The sequence below is a fragment of the Myotis davidii genome, unplaced genomic scaffold (assembly GCF_000327345.1).
Source record: "Myotis davidii unplaced genomic scaffold, ASM32734v1 scaffold125, whole genome shotgun sequence".
NCBI lineage: Eukaryota > Metazoa > Chordata > Mammalia > Chiroptera > Vespertilionidae > Myotis > Myotis davidii.
The window spans coordinates 3,821,513-3,840,610 of NW_006299390.1; the positions used below are offsets into that span (position 1 = coordinate 3,821,513).

General features: G+C 37.4%; 1 protein-coding gene across 1 annotated transcript in view; it reads left to right on the forward strand.

Annotated features, from left to right (window-relative positions):
• RELN (reelin) overlaps positions 1–19,098 on the forward strand; it is a gene marked incomplete at its 5' end in the record, with an annotated part of 426,427 nt that overhangs the window by 296,805 nt on the left and 110,524 nt on the right. The window contains 2 exons of the mRNA XM_015571214.1: positions 9,302–9,494; positions 10,640–10,752. Of these exons, the coding sequence (XP_015426700.1) occupies positions 9,302–9,494; positions 10,640–10,752 (306 nt within the window). The remainder of the gene's footprint in view (positions 1–9,301; positions 9,495–10,639; positions 10,753–19,098) is intronic.

The window sequence follows — 19,098 nt, forward strand, 5'->3', positions numbered from 1 at the left end:
GCTGAATGGAGTAAAATAAAATAAAAAAAACATGACCCAACTATATGCTGCCTTCGATAGACTCACTTCAGCTTTAAGAACACACTCAGACTGAAAGTAAAGGTGTGGAAGAAGATATTCCACTCAAATGCAAGCCCAAAGAAAGCAGGGGTAGCTATACTTATATCAGACAAAACAGTATTTCAGCCAAAAACTGTAATAAGACACAAAGATCATTACAAAATGATAAAGGGGCCAATTCAATGAGAGGATATAACATTTATTAATATCTATGCACCCAACATAGGAGCACCTAAATATATAAAATGGATCTGAAGGGAGATAGAGACAGCAGTACAATATTAATACCTCACTTCCAATAATGGATAGATCATCCCAGTAGAATATCAGTAAGGAAACATTGTACTTAAGCAACATGTTCAACCAGATAAACTTGACAGGTGTTATAGAGCATTCCATCCAAAAGCAGTAGAACATATTCTTCTCAAGTGCACATGGAACATTCTCCAGGATAGATCATATTTTAGGCCATAAAACAAGTCTTAGTAAATTTAAGAGGATTGAAATCAAGCAACTTTTGCAACCATGATAGTATGAAACTAGACATCATTACAAGAAGAAAGCCAGAGAATTTACAAACATGTGGGAGATTAAACAGCATGCTACTGAACAACCAATGGGTCAAGAAAAGCAAAAGAGAAACCAAAAATATCTTCAGACAAATAAAAATGGAAATACAGCATAACAGTGGAAAGCCAGCAAACATATGGGATGCAGCCAGAGCACTTCCAAGAGAGAAGTTCATAGTGATAAATGCCTATATTAAGACACAAGAAAGATCTCAAAACAACCTAGCCTTACACTTCAAGGAACTAGGTAAAGAAGTACAAACTAAGCCCAACGTTGGTAAAAGGAAGGAAATAAAGATCAGAGTGGAAATAAGTGAAATAAAGACAGAAAAAAATAATATATAAGATCCATTAAACTAACAGCTGGTTTTATGAAAAGATAAACAAAATAGACAAACTTTTGTTAGACTTACCAAGAAAAAAAGAGAGGACACAAACAAAATCAGAAATGAAAGAGGAGGCATAACTAATACCACAGTAATACAAAGGATCAATACAAAGGCTACTATGAATAATTATATGCTAAAGGAAGTGAGTTGGGGTGAGCTGGCTCCCAAGAGCCACTTCAACTGCTGTTTCATAGTAAGTGATCATTCTAGGCAGCTTAGCAGATAAATAATGTAAATATATTGAATGACAACCTGAAAAGTCACTATTATTTCCAACAACTATGAAAAGAGTATTTGCAGTATCTGGGCCTCCATAAAATTGAAAATACAATTGAATATAACCCCAGATAGGTTGACAGAGGACTTTTTAAAATAAAGCCTATTTATTGGGCTCTTTCATCATGAGGATTTTATTACCTGAAATTTTTTTAGCCATTGGTAAACAAATTTATACACAACTATGTATTGATTGCACTATAGGCACTATTTGTGCCAGAGGTATAGCAGCTGGCTTTAGGGATGGAGATAGAAAATTCCTTTGTAGAGGTTACATTCAAGAGGGGAATAACAATAAGCAAGAAAGCATGTGCATAATAATAATATTTCAGATGTTGATAAGTGCTGTGAAGATAAGGGAGTGGAGTGTTGGGTGGCAGAAGTGGAGATGAGACTATTTTAGGTAAAATGGTGAAGCAGGCCCTCCTGGGGGGAGGCATAAGAGTAAAAACCAGAATAATGATAGACAACCATGGAAAACTGTGCAAGAAAAGCACCGCAGGCAGAGAGAACAGCAAGAACAAAGAAAATTTTAAAAATAAAATTAATAAATGATAATTAGGTATTTATAAGACATATACATCAGCTCCATTCCTTGCAAAATTTATTCACAAAATTTTATGGTATTGGAAATAATTTTGAGTATGCTGAGGAATCACAGCCCAATATATATTACATGCATTACTATGAGCCAAATAAAACTTAAAGGCAAAACTGTAAAATCCACTTGAAAGTTTTTGCAACAAAAAGTGCACATTTATTGTGGGAGAGGAGTGCATTTTAATATGCTATGATATATGAATGGATTTTCTAAAATGAAAAGTATCAAGGTCCCATAAATGTCTTTAAATGGCCCTGCTTGAGTATGTGCTAAATAATGAACTTGGCTGCACCAGGATCAGGTTTTTCTCTCTGATCTCGCCTCCTCTCTCCATGCTAAACATTTTCAGTCAGGACTATTGGGCTTGACTACATGGGCCAGTGTGTTCCTTTCTGAAAGGAAGTGAGGAGCAAGACAACAGGAGTATGTTGAAAAGCAAGTTGTAGTTATGAAGAGTGTAAATGTGGATTGAGCAAGTTCACGTCAACCAAAATTGATTCTGGAGTTACCGCGGATGCAACGTAAGAGTGACAGAAGTAAGGAGGTTCTGGATAATCAAAAATCTGAGATGAGTTGAAATTATTCACAGAAACAACTAAAGCTCCTCTCATTCTTCTCCTCTCAAGTAGCAGTTGGTGAAAAGGGACCCGGACAACGTAACTACTCGTACACCCCACAGGTTCCTGACGAGAGACTGGCAGGCTCACAGGAGTTGAAAGAAGTTATTTCCCCTGGGTCCTTAGACTCTGCGCTTTCTGACAGCAGGTCCCCTCTCTGTCCCTCTGACTGCCTTTCTCCCTTCTTCTCTCTTTGGTGGCCACAGCAGACTGCTTTGTGCCAACTCCCCATTCACACTTTTACCCAGCAGAGATTTCCCTTTGTTTTAAAACACAGTTTACTCTAACTGATAAACATTTCCTAAAAAAATGCTGTTAGGTGGACAAATGAAGACTCGATTGAAAATTGACAGAAATATTTGAAATCATCTCATCTTACCAACAAATATGCATAACCCATGGACGCAGATAAAAGGGTGGTGAAGGTCTGGGGCCAGCGGGGGAGGGGTGGAGACAGGCTAGAAGAGGTCAATGGGAGAAAAAAGGGGATATAGGTAATAGTTTCAACAACATTTTTTAAAGTTATTGGAATTAGCTGCTTGCATCTAGACTTCCGGAGAATTGGGCTAGTTCCACAGGAGACAAAAGGTTGGTGGCAGCTGCAGATGGACCTGTGGACTCCTAATGAAAGATGGAGGAGACACTCTGTGGCGCCTGGCAGAGTCTGGTCCACCCACCTGTCCCACAGTAGTGCCCCTGTAGGTGCATGTAACCTCATTAGAAAGAGAAGACAGTGCTCATTTGTGGCCACGGCCATTGTGTACTAACAGCCTGGCTCTCTAACTTAGGTGACAAATTACACCAAATTCTACCTCCCATATGTGGAAGTTATCTGGTCCATTAGAGAAAACTGCTAAGTGCCCAATTTCATGAGTTTTGTCCGCAAAGAGGCTGCTTTCTGTAAAAGATGAATAAACAGCAGCCAAGCAGCTCGCCTTATGCTTTTTAATAACCTAAGAGTTTACCTAACGTAAGGTAAGATTGTAGTACTGACTTGAAGAACTGTAGAAAATGGAAATTAGAATGAAAAGCCCAAAGAAGATAAACTATGTACTTTAAATAAGAATAGTAAAGATAAGCAAAATAAGGCAGGTGCCAGGGACAAATGTATAAAAGGAGCCTGAAATAAATGCCAAATACAACATGTACTGCAAAATATCTTCGAATGCCAACTCAACAAAGTAAATAAGGACTTTTTCAATGACGTATTGAATAAATACATGACAAAACCGATTAGGTGCAGAAATTCCACATTTGCTTGAAGCTGTAGATTGAATGAAGAGAGTGAAAAGAGCTATAATAAAATTAATTTGGTATCTGGAAATTTCTTAGGTAGAGAATTAGTTCAGTTGAGAAACTGGTTGAAAGAATATAGGAAGGAAGCCAAGAGGAAAATTAATAAGTCAGCTTATCATAGAACATGGTATCTTAAACCCACATGTTTTACTTACTGTCTCTCTGAAATCCCACTGAAGTAATCCAGGCATTGTAACATTACAGAGAAAACGCCATTCTTGGCATTTGAAACTTGAATGAGCTTCTGAAAGAAGTGGTGCTGGAGGAAATATGTTGTTGAGACTAGAATGAATGAAAGTTTAGTGGCTCCCTCACCCCTGGCCCCACTGAACTCGTTCAGACTGAAGCTGGGGCTAGAGACCAGTAACAGGTGGTGCCATGGTGCATAGAAGTCCACAAGGAGATGAGAAGGCTCAGCCCTCCACACACTGAATGCCATAGCGCAGAGCATAGTGCAAGCGTGTTAGAATTACAAAGGGAAAATTACCCCAATCATAATTCAGAGTGTGACCTTACTAGTAATGTTGTGGTTACGTTCCTGATGGATCAAGCAAACCAAAAATAAGTGAGGACCTAGACAAATATATGGAGGTAATTGACAAAGGTGATTTAATCGATAAAGAAAAAAACATATACCCTACAGGTAAAATATATACATATTCCTTTCACTGTCCATTGGCCATTTTCAAAAAAAAAGTGATTAGGAGCTAGGCTCAGAGGCAATCTCAATAGATACCAGTAAAACATGACATCAAGTAAAGGTCACGTATTCCACCACTGAAAATTTCTAAACTTGTGTTGGGGTCCAGGGGCTTACTGAAAACAATATATGACAACAAGTTGGGAGTAGGGAGACATTTGCAACATATATGACAGGTTATATATCCCAATATGTGAACAACTCTTACAAATAAGTAAGAAAAAGATAAATCTGAATTTAAAAAATGGGCCCAGTACATGAAAAGGCCACACACACACATACACACACACATACATACACATATACACACTACAAATAGCCAATAAACATGTATAGCATTTTGACTTCTTTAATAATCATAGAAATCTATAGTAAACGAGTATATGCGTAGAGTAGCTAAAATAAAAATGTTGTCAGTGTTCAGTATTGACAAATGGTAAGAATTGGCAGCTCAGTCATTGTTCATGTTCTTGGTAAATGTAACTTGGTACAAGCTCTTTGGAGGGCAACTTGGCAATAAGTGTTAATTTTTAAAATTTGCTTTGTCCAGGCAAATCTTACTCTAGAAATTTATCCTAAGGAGATAATTGGACAAGCATGCAAAATACACAAATATGCATTTTATAGAAGCATTATTTACAACAGTGAAAGGTAGAAACAACCTCCAAAGCTTTCCGTAATTAGAGATTGTCTTTATTCATTAAAAATGACAGTGCTTCACCATATGGGAAGGTAGCAATTAAATTGTTATAAGAAGAAAAGACAGCAGGTTTATTATGATTTTATAATTATTTTTAAAAGAAAGAAAAGCGAGTGTGTATGTAGGTGTGTGCAGAAGAAAATCTAAAAGTATTTACACCAGGATTTTAGCAGCAGTCATGTCTACATAGTAGAATTACAAATTTTTACTTATAAAAATGCTTCTATATTGTCAGATTGTTTTTTCCAAAAAAAGGTAAAATTTATATAATCCATTAAAATTATATGGTCATTTCTGTTATGAGACTATAATACTGTAGAAATAACAAATGTGTTCAAAATGATACCATTAATCACAATATCAACAAGTTTTTCTGTCAACTCTAGAAATATTTCTTTAATGATTACAAGAACAAAACCCCCAAAAATATGATATTAGAGAGGCTTAGGTTTATTCACATGTTCTTCTGCAGATGAACCTCCTGAATGGGATCAAACCAAAAACAGCTTTTGTTGCTCTGATGTTTCTCTGGAAATGAGCTCTGCATTCTCCCACTGCTTCGGTTATGTGTATCTGCCTTTCGTGTAAAAGAGCCTTTATTCTGGAGATGGGAAGGAGGCTCTGGGGAAATGCAGTGATTTGATTTTTTTTAAGTGAGGATAACCTCAAACTCTTGTCTGTGTTCATTACAGCATTTAAGTAACTGCAGCTTTGTAAAAGCTGCCTTCACCCCAATTGAGAGACCTCTCTCATATGCCCATTGCACTTAACATTCTTTAAGTGCCCTTCACAGGCATGCCATTGGCGACATAAGGGAAAGGATATCAAAGTAGGAATAAGAAGGTGTAGTTTCTAGCAGTAATTGTGTGACCCTGGAGCCAGCAACTCATCTTCTTAGCTTCTCCATAACACAATGTTCAGGATCTCTGATGTCTTCCAAATGGTGTTGACTCAAAGATCAAACAAGATAATCCAGCTGTTGGAATATCGTGATGCCCTACACCAACACTGGGTGCTTCTGTGAGGTACTCAGGCTGTGAGTGCTTTAGGGGATGCGGAGATGAATGAGACATGATCTCTCCATGTGCAGAGGCTTCCAACCTGGTCAGGAAAACAGCCTCAGCAATACATGAGACTAAGCAAGAGCGAGGGAAGCAACGCAGCTGTACTGTGGACTACGAATAGAAAGAACTGTGGAGACTCGAGTTACATTATGGTGTCACCCACCTTACCAGGTCATAATAGAGAGCCTACTCGCCTCCTTGGAGGTGGGAATGAAAAAGCACTGGACCTCATGGAAAGAGATCCCCATTCTCTCATTAGATCCTGTAATTCATGCAGGAGCTTTTTTTATTGTTCCTTATTTTTTTTTATCTTGCAAATCAACATGAATAAAACTACGCCTCATGATTCCCAAAGCATTCTGTCTCCAGAATTTCTATCCCAAAGGCAGATATGCACTATTCTTTTCTATTTCTATGATTATAAAACAGAAGAACTCAACTTCATTTTTGCCTTTATAAACATACCTTAGACCAGCAGCATAGAGGAACAGTTTTATAAATTTAAAAATGGCATTCTGTGAAATTCTCTCCCCTAAAACTCCTGCTGAGTTTTCTGTATGAACACCAGAGAATTCAGAATTCAAAAAATAGACCTAACATCACTGGCTCTCAGCCAGTCTTAAATAAATCGTAAGCAGCCAAGTGAGCTTGTGCTAGCAATGGTCAAGAATTGAAGGCAGAGGCATCTGTGCTTTCTGTGTGTTATTCTGCTTCAGATTAAGACATCAGGGAAGGTATCAGTACCATGAAGTGTGGCAGGTGTAGCAGTTGGACATGCATTCAGCTCTAAGTTACAACAAAAACAGGAAAAGACTGACCATGACATAAACAAAAGGGAAGAGGCTTATTTATCATTTGTAACAAGCAGACCTAGGATATGTGGTGCAGGGCTGGTAAGCAGCTCACCAAGGCTCTCAGGGACCAGGACCTCTCCATCTCTCTCCTCTGCCACCTCATTTAAGAGACCACCATCTTCACGCTTGTTCCTATCTTGTCACAAGATGCCTGCTGCCCTGATGGGGACAAAGGAAAACGTAGGAGCAACAGGCTAATGGGCATGCCAGCCCAGTCCATGTTTATCTTTAATCTTAAGCCTTTAATTGTCCGGTTAAAGGCTTACATTAAAGCTGAATAAGTCAATCCACCTAGCATCCTCCACTCATGTCCCATTGATGAGAACTCATTGGTGGACATAGACCAATCCCTAACAGTGATGGCGAACCTATGACACGCGTGTCAGAGGTGACACGCGAACTCATTTTTTTGGTGGATTTTTCTTTGTTAAATGGCATATATATATAAAGTAAATCAACATGGCCGAGACCGGTTTGGCTCAGTGGATAGAGCGTCGACTGCGGACTGAAGGGTCCCGGGTTCGATTCCGGTCAAGGGCATGTACCTTGGTTGCGGGCACATCCCCAGTAGGGGGTGTGCAGGAGGCAGCTGATCGATGTTTCTCTCTCATCGATGTTTCTAACTCTCTATCCCTCTCCCTTCCTCTCTGTAAAAAAATCAATAAAAATATATTAAAAGCTCAGGATACCTCATAAAGCACACACTTCTCCTCGGGTTTAAACACTTCCTCTCTTCAACCAAGTTCATGGTTAATTTGTAACCATGCAAAAGTTAGGTGCAGACAATATTTATAAAATACAGCATTTCTATCTGTCTCTTTGTAGAATTTAGAGGACACTACCAGTGGTCAGCAAACTCATTAGTCAACAGAGCCAAATATCAGCAGTACAACGATTGGAATTTCTTTTGAGAGCCAAACTTTTTAAACTTAAACTATATAGGTAGGTACATTGTTATTAACTTAATTAGGGTACTCCTAAGGCTTAGGAAGAGCCACACTCAAGGGGCCAAAGAGCCGCCTGTGGCTCGTGAGCCACAGTTTGCCGACCATCTCAGCAGGGAGGAATTTACAAGGAGCTGATGGTGAAATAATTATTTTTAACCAAATCCAATGAAGCCTAGTTGGCCACCTCTAATTACCTTTCTCATGAAGGGTACTAGAGAGTATTTGACCCTTGAAGGTAAAAGCAGCATTTATTTCTCTCAGGGAGACGTGTTTGAGATTTTTTTTTTGCCTACTTTATTTAGACAAGTTTGCGCCTATACAGTGTAATAGTATTGTTGTTCTATGTTGATTTCTTTTATTTTGTAATAGTGCTAAAATTTGCACATTGACCCATATTATTTACAGTGAAAATGTGTCCCACCACCAAACACAGCCACTGAAAATATTCTGGTGAAGTTTCTTTATGCATAAGTTTGTGGATTTTTTTTAACTTACTTTATCATATGCATGTTGGTTTTATTAATTATGTTCATAAATATTTGAAATACTGGCTATCCCCGTTTACTTCAGCATCCCATTTTCTCTATAGTTTGACATTGAAATGGTTAGCAATTACTATATCCAGCAAACAAGCAATACTCATCATATTTTATAAAACTGACTTTGAATTTAGGATGATTTCCTAGGATAGATTTCAAGAAGTGAGCTTGATGAGTCAAAGGATTTATATTCATGAGCAATACGTGAGTGAGTTGAGTACCCATTTTCAAGTACATTTGACAACTCTAGGTATTAACTTTTAAAATATATGTATTGTGCATGACCGGCACGGCTCAGTGGTTGAGCATTGACCTATGAGTCAGGAGGTCACAGTTCAATTCCTGGTCACGGCACGTGCCCAGATTGTGAGCTCAGTCCCCACTGTGGGGTGTGCAGGAGGCAGCCGGTTATGATTCTCTCTCATCATTGATGTTTCTATCTCTCTCCCTCTCCTTTCCTCTCTGAAATCAATAAAAATATACTTAGAAATATATATGTGTGTACATATATATTATTGCATTTTTTATATGTAGATTGTTTTAAATTACATTTATTAGGCTTACTGAAAGCCATTCTAGAATGTGCGTGGTTTAAATAAGTAAAATGAATCTATTTGGGTGTATCATATGAAGTGAAGAGCTTAATTTTTCCCTGTTTTAAATTTTCTGATTTCCATCTTGTCTTTCAGTTTTACAGGAGATTCTAAACTTGCCTCAAGCATGCGTTATGTGGAAACCCAATCAATGCAGATAGGAGCATCCTATATGATTCAGTTCAGTTTGGTCATGGGCTGTGGCCAGAAATACACTCCACACATGGACAACCAGGTGAAACTGGAGTATTCAACCAACCATGGCCTCACCTGGCACCTTGTCCAAGAAGTAAGCCTATTTTTTCTAAAGCTCGTGATAGACAGGTAGCCTCTTGCTTTTTGCATGGGAAGCAAAGAATTACAATTCTAAAAGCTTAGGTTCGGTTGAAAAGGAACGATGTTATTTTTAACAGAATTGACATAAAGTCAGCAGCAAATGATAAGGAGGCCACATTCTGCACTGCCAGATACTAAAGGGTAATTGCAAAAGAAGTGGGAGTAACTTTAGGACTGGTTATTCTAGCATGGTGTTTTGAATATTATTTTCTCTAACCCTCCCTCTATAAACATGTCTTTTCTTCTTTCTCTATAGCATGTCTTTATCTGTTTTTAAGTCTCTTTACCTATAGGTAGACCTTACTAAGAATATGTTATCTCTTGCCTTTAAACACAAAAATGAAATACGTAGATTCAGTTTCTTAGAATAAAATGTACTTCTTTATATACTAGAGGCCCAATGCACGAATTTGTGCACCAGTTGGGTCCCTCGACCTGGCCTGTAGGATCGGGCTGAAACCAGCTCTCCAACATCCCCTGAGGGGTCCAGGATTTTGAGAGGGCACAGGCCAGGCTGAGGGACCCCACCAGTGTACGATTGGAGCAGGGAAGGGACGCGGGAGGTTGGCCAGCCAGGGAGGGACCGCGGGAGGGCTCCAGGGCCTGTCTGGCCCATCTTGCTCAGTCCCGATCGGCCGGACCCCAGCAGCAAGCTAACCTACCAGTTGGAGTGTCTGCCCCCTGTTGGTCAGTGCACATCATAGCGACTGGTCAACCGGCCGACTGCTCCCTTATATTATGGTCTGATTGGTTGAATGGCCGACTGGACACTTAGCATATTGGGCTTTTATTATATAGGATACATACTTAAAATCTGACATTGGTATAAATGCATAAATGTCATAGTGAATAGAATAATTTTTCCAAATGTCAGTTTTATGATAAAAAGTCAAAAAATGGATCCTATTCGATTTCTATTTTTACATGTGAGATTTGGAAGGCATTTAATTCCATTGTGCCATCTCATTTCAATTATTGCCCATATATTTTAGCTTCACAAAAGGGAAAATCAGGGATTTCATCCATAATGTAAATGGTTAATATTATGATGTTAGGTTTCTCCCAGTTCTTTTTCACTTGTGCCTGACTCTCTTTTAGGAATGCCTCCCAGGTATGCCAAGTTGTCAGGAATTTACATCAGCAAGTATCTACCATGCCAGTGAGTTCACACAGTGGAGAAGAGTCGTCGTGCTCCTTCCCCAGAAAACCTGGTGAGAGACGTTTTTAGACATGGTTGTCACATTAACTTTTACTGTCTCTGTTCGTATGACTTGAATATGAAGAAAAGTTGAACACAATGGCAAGATGCATGAAAATTTGGTTTTTGAACTATCCTAGCTTTTTCTGACCCACCTTTTTACCCCAGCTTTTTTTTTATGGTGGAACTCAATGAGCCCATTCCTTTTTGTTTGACATGATGCAAGAATCAAAAAACTTCTGTGTCAAGATAGTTTGGGTTTGCGAGGCTGTTTTCTTGTTGTAAAGCCCTACTTTTTATTTCAAAAGCTTAACATACTTTTTTTTTTCTATTCACATTCTTTCCGTAACAATACAAATCATGTCCTAGGAAGCAGAATCCTAAGTAACTAGGGAGAAAGTTAAACTTTATCTTTTATGTATCCCCATAACGAAGTCTAGTGGCACTTGAAAATAAATGTTCTTTGTTCAAATCTTAGTCTGGCTTCACCCATTAGTGCAAATCAGTTAAACCTGAAAAAGGAGTGAAACCTAAGTGAGTGATCAGCTGTCAAAGTGTGTATACATTTTTTTGCAACACCCTATATTAATGCTCAATTGCCGTGTTGCACAACCCCTGCAGCTAACATAATATTTTATGCCAACTATAACTTTTTAAAAAGAGTTTTATTTTTGTGATGTGAAGTTTGAGATGCTTATCTATCCAAGCAGAACTGTTAAGTCAAATGAACTTAGGAATGTAGAGCTCAGAAACAAGGCTTGGGCTGAAGAGTTGAATGTTATGCTTACTATTTAAAGCGCTGGGTCAGGATGAGCTCACCCAAGAAAGAGCTTTGGACTAGAAATTAGAGCCCTGAGTCCTCAGTATGTCCCTGCCAATGACCGATTAACCATGATTTTAACTGTTCAAAACCTCTTCAAACTTGATTCCTTATGAGTGTAATGAAGATGTTTAATTAGTTGATCTTAAAGGTCCCTCACAGTTCGAAGCTTCAAGATTCTGTGATTTGTGTAACAGAAAAAGCATAAAAGAGATAGGAATTCTATTTTTTGATGGTATCTGCCTTCCCAGAGTCCTTTTGTAAAGAGGAAATTGCTAAATCAACCCTTCTTAGATTATTTTATATAAAAGTTAGGCTCTACACACAAAAATTGATTAGATGATAACCTAGAATTATTATACCTCCTTTAGTTGAAAATTGAATTACTGCATTTTATAAGAATGCCTTCATGATGATTTTTTAAGATTCATCATTATATCAGTGGGATGCTTGAAATTTGATTTCCACAGATTTCTTTATATCCAACTGTGAGCCATTTTCTGTGTACTCTATTCATGCTTTGCATAACAAGTCACCTCTTTCTCTAACATCCTACTTTTTCACATCTACTGCTGGGAATATAATCAAGACGTATTTCATTTCAATGCTATTCCAAGTATATCTATCAAGATACAAAAACAACACATTAAATAATTGAAATACTGGTCAAACTTGGTACTAATCTACAAATGTTTATTCTTTTTATTATTTCACCATTAAGTATATTGTCCTCAGTATTTTAACAAAAAACACTGATTTTTGTTCATTGACATGTGGGCTGCAATTTCAAAATTATGCTGGTACGATAATATTAATAGTGTATTTTAGAGATGTCTTTTCATTTCCCAAAACATTATAAACTGTTATTTTTTTAATTAAATGTACTGGGGTGACATTGGTTAATAAAATTATATAGGTTCTAAGTGTACAATTCTGATACATCATCTGTATATTGCATTGTGTGTTCATCACCATGTATTTGAACCCCTTTACCGATTCTACCTCCTCCAACCCCCCTTTATCTCTGGTACCACCATACTATTATCTGTATCTATGAGTTTTTGTTTGTCTTGTTTATTCATTTGTTACTTTTAGTTTTACATCCCACATGAGTGAAATCATATAGATCTTGACTTTTTCTGTCTGATTTATTTCACTTGGCATGATATTTTCAACATCTGTCCATGTTGTCACAGATGTCAGTATTACATCGTTTCTTAAGGCTGAGTAGTATTCCATAAAGAATCTCCTTTACCTACTCATATATTGAAGGACACGTAGGTTATTTCCATGTCTTGGTCATCAGGAATAACACTGTAGTGAACATAGGGGTACATGTATCTTTACTAATTAATATCTGCAAATTTGGGGGGTAGATACCCAGAGAGGGATTGTTAGGTCATATGGTAACTCTATTCTTAATTGGTTTTTTGTATTCTGTTTTTAAATTTTTTTTATTAAATTTATTGGGGCAATATTGATTAATCAAATTATAAAGATTTCAAGTGTATAGTTCTATAATACATCATCTGTAGATTTTATTGTGTGTTCACCACCCAAAGTCAAGTCTCCTTCCATCACTTGTCCATTTCTTTTAGGTTAGTGAATTTTGTGGCATATAGTCTTTCATAGTACTGTAGTGTGATCCTTTTTTTATATATGATGAGTACGGTAACCTCTCCTCTTTCATTTCTGATTTTGTTTATATGAGTCTTTTCTCTTTTTTTCCTCCTCTAGCCAGAGGTTTGTCAGTTTTATTAATCTTTTCAAACAATCAGCTCTTTTTATTAATTTTTTGTTGTCTTTTTGTTCTCTATTTTATTTAATTATTCTCTAATTTTTTTTATTTCTTTCCTTCTGCTTACTTTGGGCTGCAATTATTCTCTTCCTAGTTCTTGAAGAAGTAATGTTAGGTTCTTTATTGGGGATTTTTATTGTTTCTTGAGATAGACATATGTCACATTGTCATTCTCTTCTCTGTATGTATTTTTATCTCCCCTTTTATTTCTTTATTGACACAGTTGTTGTTTAGTAGCATGTTGTTTACTTTCCACATATTTGTAGTTTTTCCTAGAAAAGTCTTTATTTTTCCTTCATATCTAAAGGATAAATCTGCTGGATTTATTAACCTTGGCTGGTAACTACTTTTTATCAATTATTTGAATATTTAATTCCACTCCATAAGCTTATAGAGTTTCTGCTGAAAAATCCAATGATAATCTAATGGGATTTCCTGTATATGTTACCATCTTCTTTTTCCTGGCTGCCTTGAGAATTCCTTCTTTGAGTTAATTTTTGACAATTTTAATACAATGTGTGTTCTAGAGAAGGCCTTTGGGGATTGAGATAATTAGGTGTTCTGTTTGTTTCTTGGATTCAAGGATCCAGCTCTTTCTGTTAATTTGTGACCTTCTTGTCAACTATTTATTTGAATAGACTGTTTCCTTCTCTCTTCTCCTTCAGGTATACCCATTATTCTTATATTTCTCTCTCTTGTGGAGTTATATAGTTCTCTGGCTAATAGAGTTCTTTCATTTTTATTGCTCTCAAATATTTCTCTTCTTCCATCTATATCATTTCTATATTTCTATCTTTAATATCTCTAATTTTCTCCTCCTTCTGATCAGCTCTGTTTCCTAAACTCACTAGTTCATTCTTCATCTCTTTTATTGAGTTCTTGAGCTCCAGAATTTCTATTTGTTTGTTGTAAAAGTTTCAGTCTATTTGGTAAAGTACTCCTTTTGATCATTGATTTTCTTTCTGGGTTCATTATACTATTTCTCTGTTTTCTTGTATCTCGTTGTGTTTTTTCAGAACTGCAATCTTTAATTCTGTCATTATGTCCATGTCTTTAAGTTTATTTTCTGGAGATTTTTATTTTCTTTCTAAGCTGCCTCATTACCTTTGTTATTCTCCTGTAAGTGTTCTGACTGGGAATCGAACCCATCACATCTGAGTGCATGGGATGCCAGGACTGCAAAGTTGACTGGGTATCTATGGGAATGAAATACACTTTTTTTTGTAAGAGAGGCACTTCTCTAGTAGGTTGATAAGAATAAGCCGTTTGTTTGTTTGTTTACCAGAAGGTGGCACTGAAGTGCAGCTTTTTAGTTTCTATTGCACTGTTCTGGCTTCTGGGGTCTCTGGTAGGCAGTGGAAAATGCCCTGTGTTCCCTGAGGTAGTGGGCATCTCCTCTATGACCAGTTCACCTCAGTGTCAGGGCACCAACCCCGTGGAGGAATGTGATGGGTAATGGGATTCCAATCTCAGTGCTCTGCAACCAGAAGCTGCTGGCAGTGCAGCCAAGGGTGGGTTGGAGTAAAGTGAGCTGTAAGGGGCCAGCTGCTGCATTCATGGCTTTGTTCTCCTCCCAGCAATGACCACTGCTAGACCTTTGCTGCTGCACCTGTATCTCCATCCGTCACAGGGTGTGCCCCCCACTCAGGGGAAATGCTTCTGCCTCTCCAGTTCTCAGGACTGCAGATAATATCCTCTGTAGCCTGGCACCCACTGCTAGCTCTAGGAGGTTGTAGGACCACCAGACAACACCATGGCACCTATGCACTTTCACTGGGCTCAGCTGCAGCACACACCCATCAGTCAGGCAGGAACACTCCCTGTATCTCTGCTCCTTGTGGGGCAGCAGGGAGTGCAGGCAGCAATCTGATTCCTCCCCTCTTTTGAGACTCCCAGTGACCCGTATCTGCTCTTCTCCGTTCCCACCTCCCCTGTTTGCTCTGAGTTGAGCACCTTCAGATGTTTCAGTGCATGGGATCTCTCAGCAGTGTCTGTGTGTGGAGCAGGAATCCTTTGTTGAATTCTAGCTATTCAACTTGTTGCAACTTCAAGAAGAGAGACCAGAGGAACCTCTGATACCACCATTCTTCTGACATCACTCCATAAACTATTATTTTTATTGATGTAATTTAAGCTATTTCCAAAGTATTATTTTTATTTTAAAAAAACACACAAACTTTGCAGCCTTGGTCAGTGTGGCTTAGTTGGTTGGAGCATCGTGCCATGCACACTAAAATGTGGTGGGTTCAATTCCCAGTCAGGGCACATATCTAGGTTGTAGGTTCAATCCCCTGTCACGTACATACAGGAGGCAGCTGATGTCTCTCTCTCTCTCTCTCTCTCTCTCTCTCTCTCTCTCTCTCTCTCTATCCCTCTCTCTCTCTCTCTCTCTCTCTCTCTCTCTCTCTCTCTCTCTCTCTCTCCCTTCTGCTCCCTAAAACCAATTTTGAAAATTTTTTAATTAAAAAAACACCTTTTGTGGAGTATTTTACACTCAGAGTGTATATTACATTGTTATTTCTTAGTTTAAAAAATAGACCACTGAGTTGAAAGTTTTAGAATAGTAGTCAGAAAAGATCAATTCTCATCAATGTTTATTGGACACTTATGAGGAAATATATTAACTGACCCTTAGCTGTTTTGTTCCTACACACTGCCTGCCATGTATTTGGGGTGCTCATTAAAAGTTGGAAAATTAAATAGAATTTAATTCAATATGCCTAAGTGAACTAAAGAGATGTTTTATTACAAAGCATCTCTTTTTGCAAACAGAAAATAAATCTACTATATTATTCCTCTACTAGATAATTGATTCTACTAGATAATTGAATTCTACTAGATAATTGAATTCTGCTTTTCCAAATTTTCTTCAAATCTCTGGGTAAAGAAAGTAAAAATATTTTTTGAAAGCAAGCAACCCTATAGGATATTTATTTTAATATTTCTACTGACTAATACTTACACTAAACATTATTGCCATATTTCAAAAAAAGTTCAACTGGCTATTATAATTTTTTGGATCTATAATGCTTAGAAGTTCTGCTATAAGGATAAAGTACATTTATTCTCCTTGGCTTTCTTGATAATTTTATTTATCATATTCATTTGAAACTTCTGAAAATAGTATGTTTTTCTCAAGCATTGGGGAAAGGGAGTGTAGTTTAGTCTGATGCAGTATTCCTTTTGGCAGATCTTTGTTCTGCTGTTTTGATTCAAGCATATGCAGCTATAAATTGAATGCATACAAGCAACTGTGGTCCCTGCATTATCATAGATTTGTTAACTTCAGAAAATATTCTAGATAGAGCAACTGAGAGTGGAAATATTTAATATGTATACACCTGCTCAGAGAAATTTTATTGTATATGAACTGAGCATTTGTTACCCAATGAAAATTAATTTTGTTTTTATGAGAGACATTTACATAAGAACAGGGCCTAATGAGACAGGAGCAGCTGTCAGTTGCTGACTTCATAAACAAATCAACACCTAATGTCTGAATGAGTTTCAGAATAATTGGATAAATGTAATTGCAGTAACTCTGAAGGTGGAAAATACAATATTTAGTCAGCCCTCGTTTACCTTGATTCCTCGGATTACCTAACTATCAAGAGATGACTCAGAGTTATTTTAGTTCAGTCTAGAAGTTTATATGGGGGGAAATTTAATGAAGGAAAGACTATCAAGTTTTGTTGCTTTGGGGAATCCATAAAGTTTGGTTTTTAAATGTAAGCCAACTTCATTTTGTGATCCACAGAGCAGTAGTTCCACTTTCAGGCTCAATCCAAAGATATTTTTCTCCTAAAAATGTGGCAAAGAGACAGGGAGAGCGGGGGAGAGAGTAAAAAATAAAGAGAGAATTGGTGAATTAAATATTTGTATTGAGGGCAGTTTTTATCAGTGATGCAGCTGCAAATCGGTGACCTCACACCTTGTCTTCTCACATGTGACCAGCTAGAGATTGCTCAGAGGACTATTTCTTTTTTCTCACTAAATATGAAGTCAACATGTGACCTCTTTTGGCTTCCTTTCCTATTAACATCAGCACATTAAACTGTGGGTTGTAATTTTAACTTGAATAATCCATTTTAAGCTTTTTATTTATTTTTTTAAATATGTTTGTATTGACTTTTAGAGAGAGAAGAAGGGAGAGGGAGAGAGAGATAGAAATATCAACATAAATCAGCTGCCTCCTACATGCCCCCTGCTGGGGATCAAGCCTGCAACCCAGACATATGTCCTGACCGGTAATCCAACCCATGACCTCTTAGTGCATGGGTTGACGTTCAACCACTGAGCCACACCAGCTGAGCTTAAGCTTTTTATTTAAGGAAATGTTTTTCTTCAAGAGTTTATAGGACACAGGTAAGGATCAGTTTAATCAGAAAAAGAATTTAGAATGTGTCTACATATGACTATTTAGAAGCATAAATAAACTGGGAAATCTAGGACAGGTTTCTGAAATCCTCCAACCCTATTTTAACATTTGAAATATCAAAACCTCAAAATAATGTATGCTACGGTTTTCATGTTGATATGTGTCTATGAAGAAAATAAACTTGGTCAACAAACCACCAAAGTCATCATTAAATTTTTGAGCTGGAAGGGATCTTAGCGATCAGTTTGTCCAGTTCCTTTATTTGAGTGGTGAGGAATGAGAAGACCCTGAAGGCTTGCATTTCTTACTAAAGGTCACACAGATGATAAATTACAGAGTGAAGGTCCTGGGAGTCAGGTCCCCTAACTCCTAGAACATACTTCACTTCGTTGCCTACAGAAGTCAGAAACAGGCTGCCCTTTCTTGGCCTGTTGCTCTACTCACTTATTCATTTTTTTTTAGCAGACCTTCTTTGTACACCTATTTTTTTTTCTGTTCCTGTGCAAACTATTGAGACAAAAGATAGCTCTCTCCCCAAAAGAGCTCACAGTCTAGTCTCCTGTGGCCCTAGACTTGACTCAGATTATAATGAATCATAAAAGAATATAGTCATCTCTCCTTCTCATGACACTGATGCAAAAGTCTAAATTTACTTCTTTTCTGTAGGGCTCTATGCCCTAAGAATATGTACCTATTTTATAGTAGGTTTTTCTAAAAACCATTTCTTAATGGGATTATGTAAATTGCAATGGTTGTTAGGTTACAAATATAAACTATTTCCATACAGAAGTTGCATTTGTACTGTTGTATCTGTACCATGACGAGCTCTGATATGCAGCAAACCTGTGTGTACTGGGTGCAGCTCAGTGAACCTGGAATTATCCTACTAGGAATGAAAATGCAACCTATTAGCCACAGATCATTGATAAAATAAACAGTAAGGGCTTAGTCTGGATTTTCACAGTCTGTTATGTACTTAGGGAGTATTTAATATGTGGGTAATTGATGCAGGAGACTTTAACGGATTATTCAGGGCCGTTAAGATCAAGTGTATTTGTAGATGGTGTGCTTGGGGAAGGTTTGATCAATGGAACTGAGCATGCACGTTAATTCTGCAGTTTTTTTTCTTTTTTTCACTTTGACCAAAAAGAAGTAATTATGGGTCCCTGAAAATTCTCAGAGGTGAAAAATATGATGCAATTTTAAGAGACTTTTTTTGTGATCATCAAAGAATGAAAACCTTTGACACTGATCTCAAAATATTATCTTATTTAGACTTTATATCCAGTTTAAATGAATTAAGGTCCCAAGTGTTTCTCTAATGGATTGTTCAACTTCTCATCTCCACTTAACATCAGCTTGT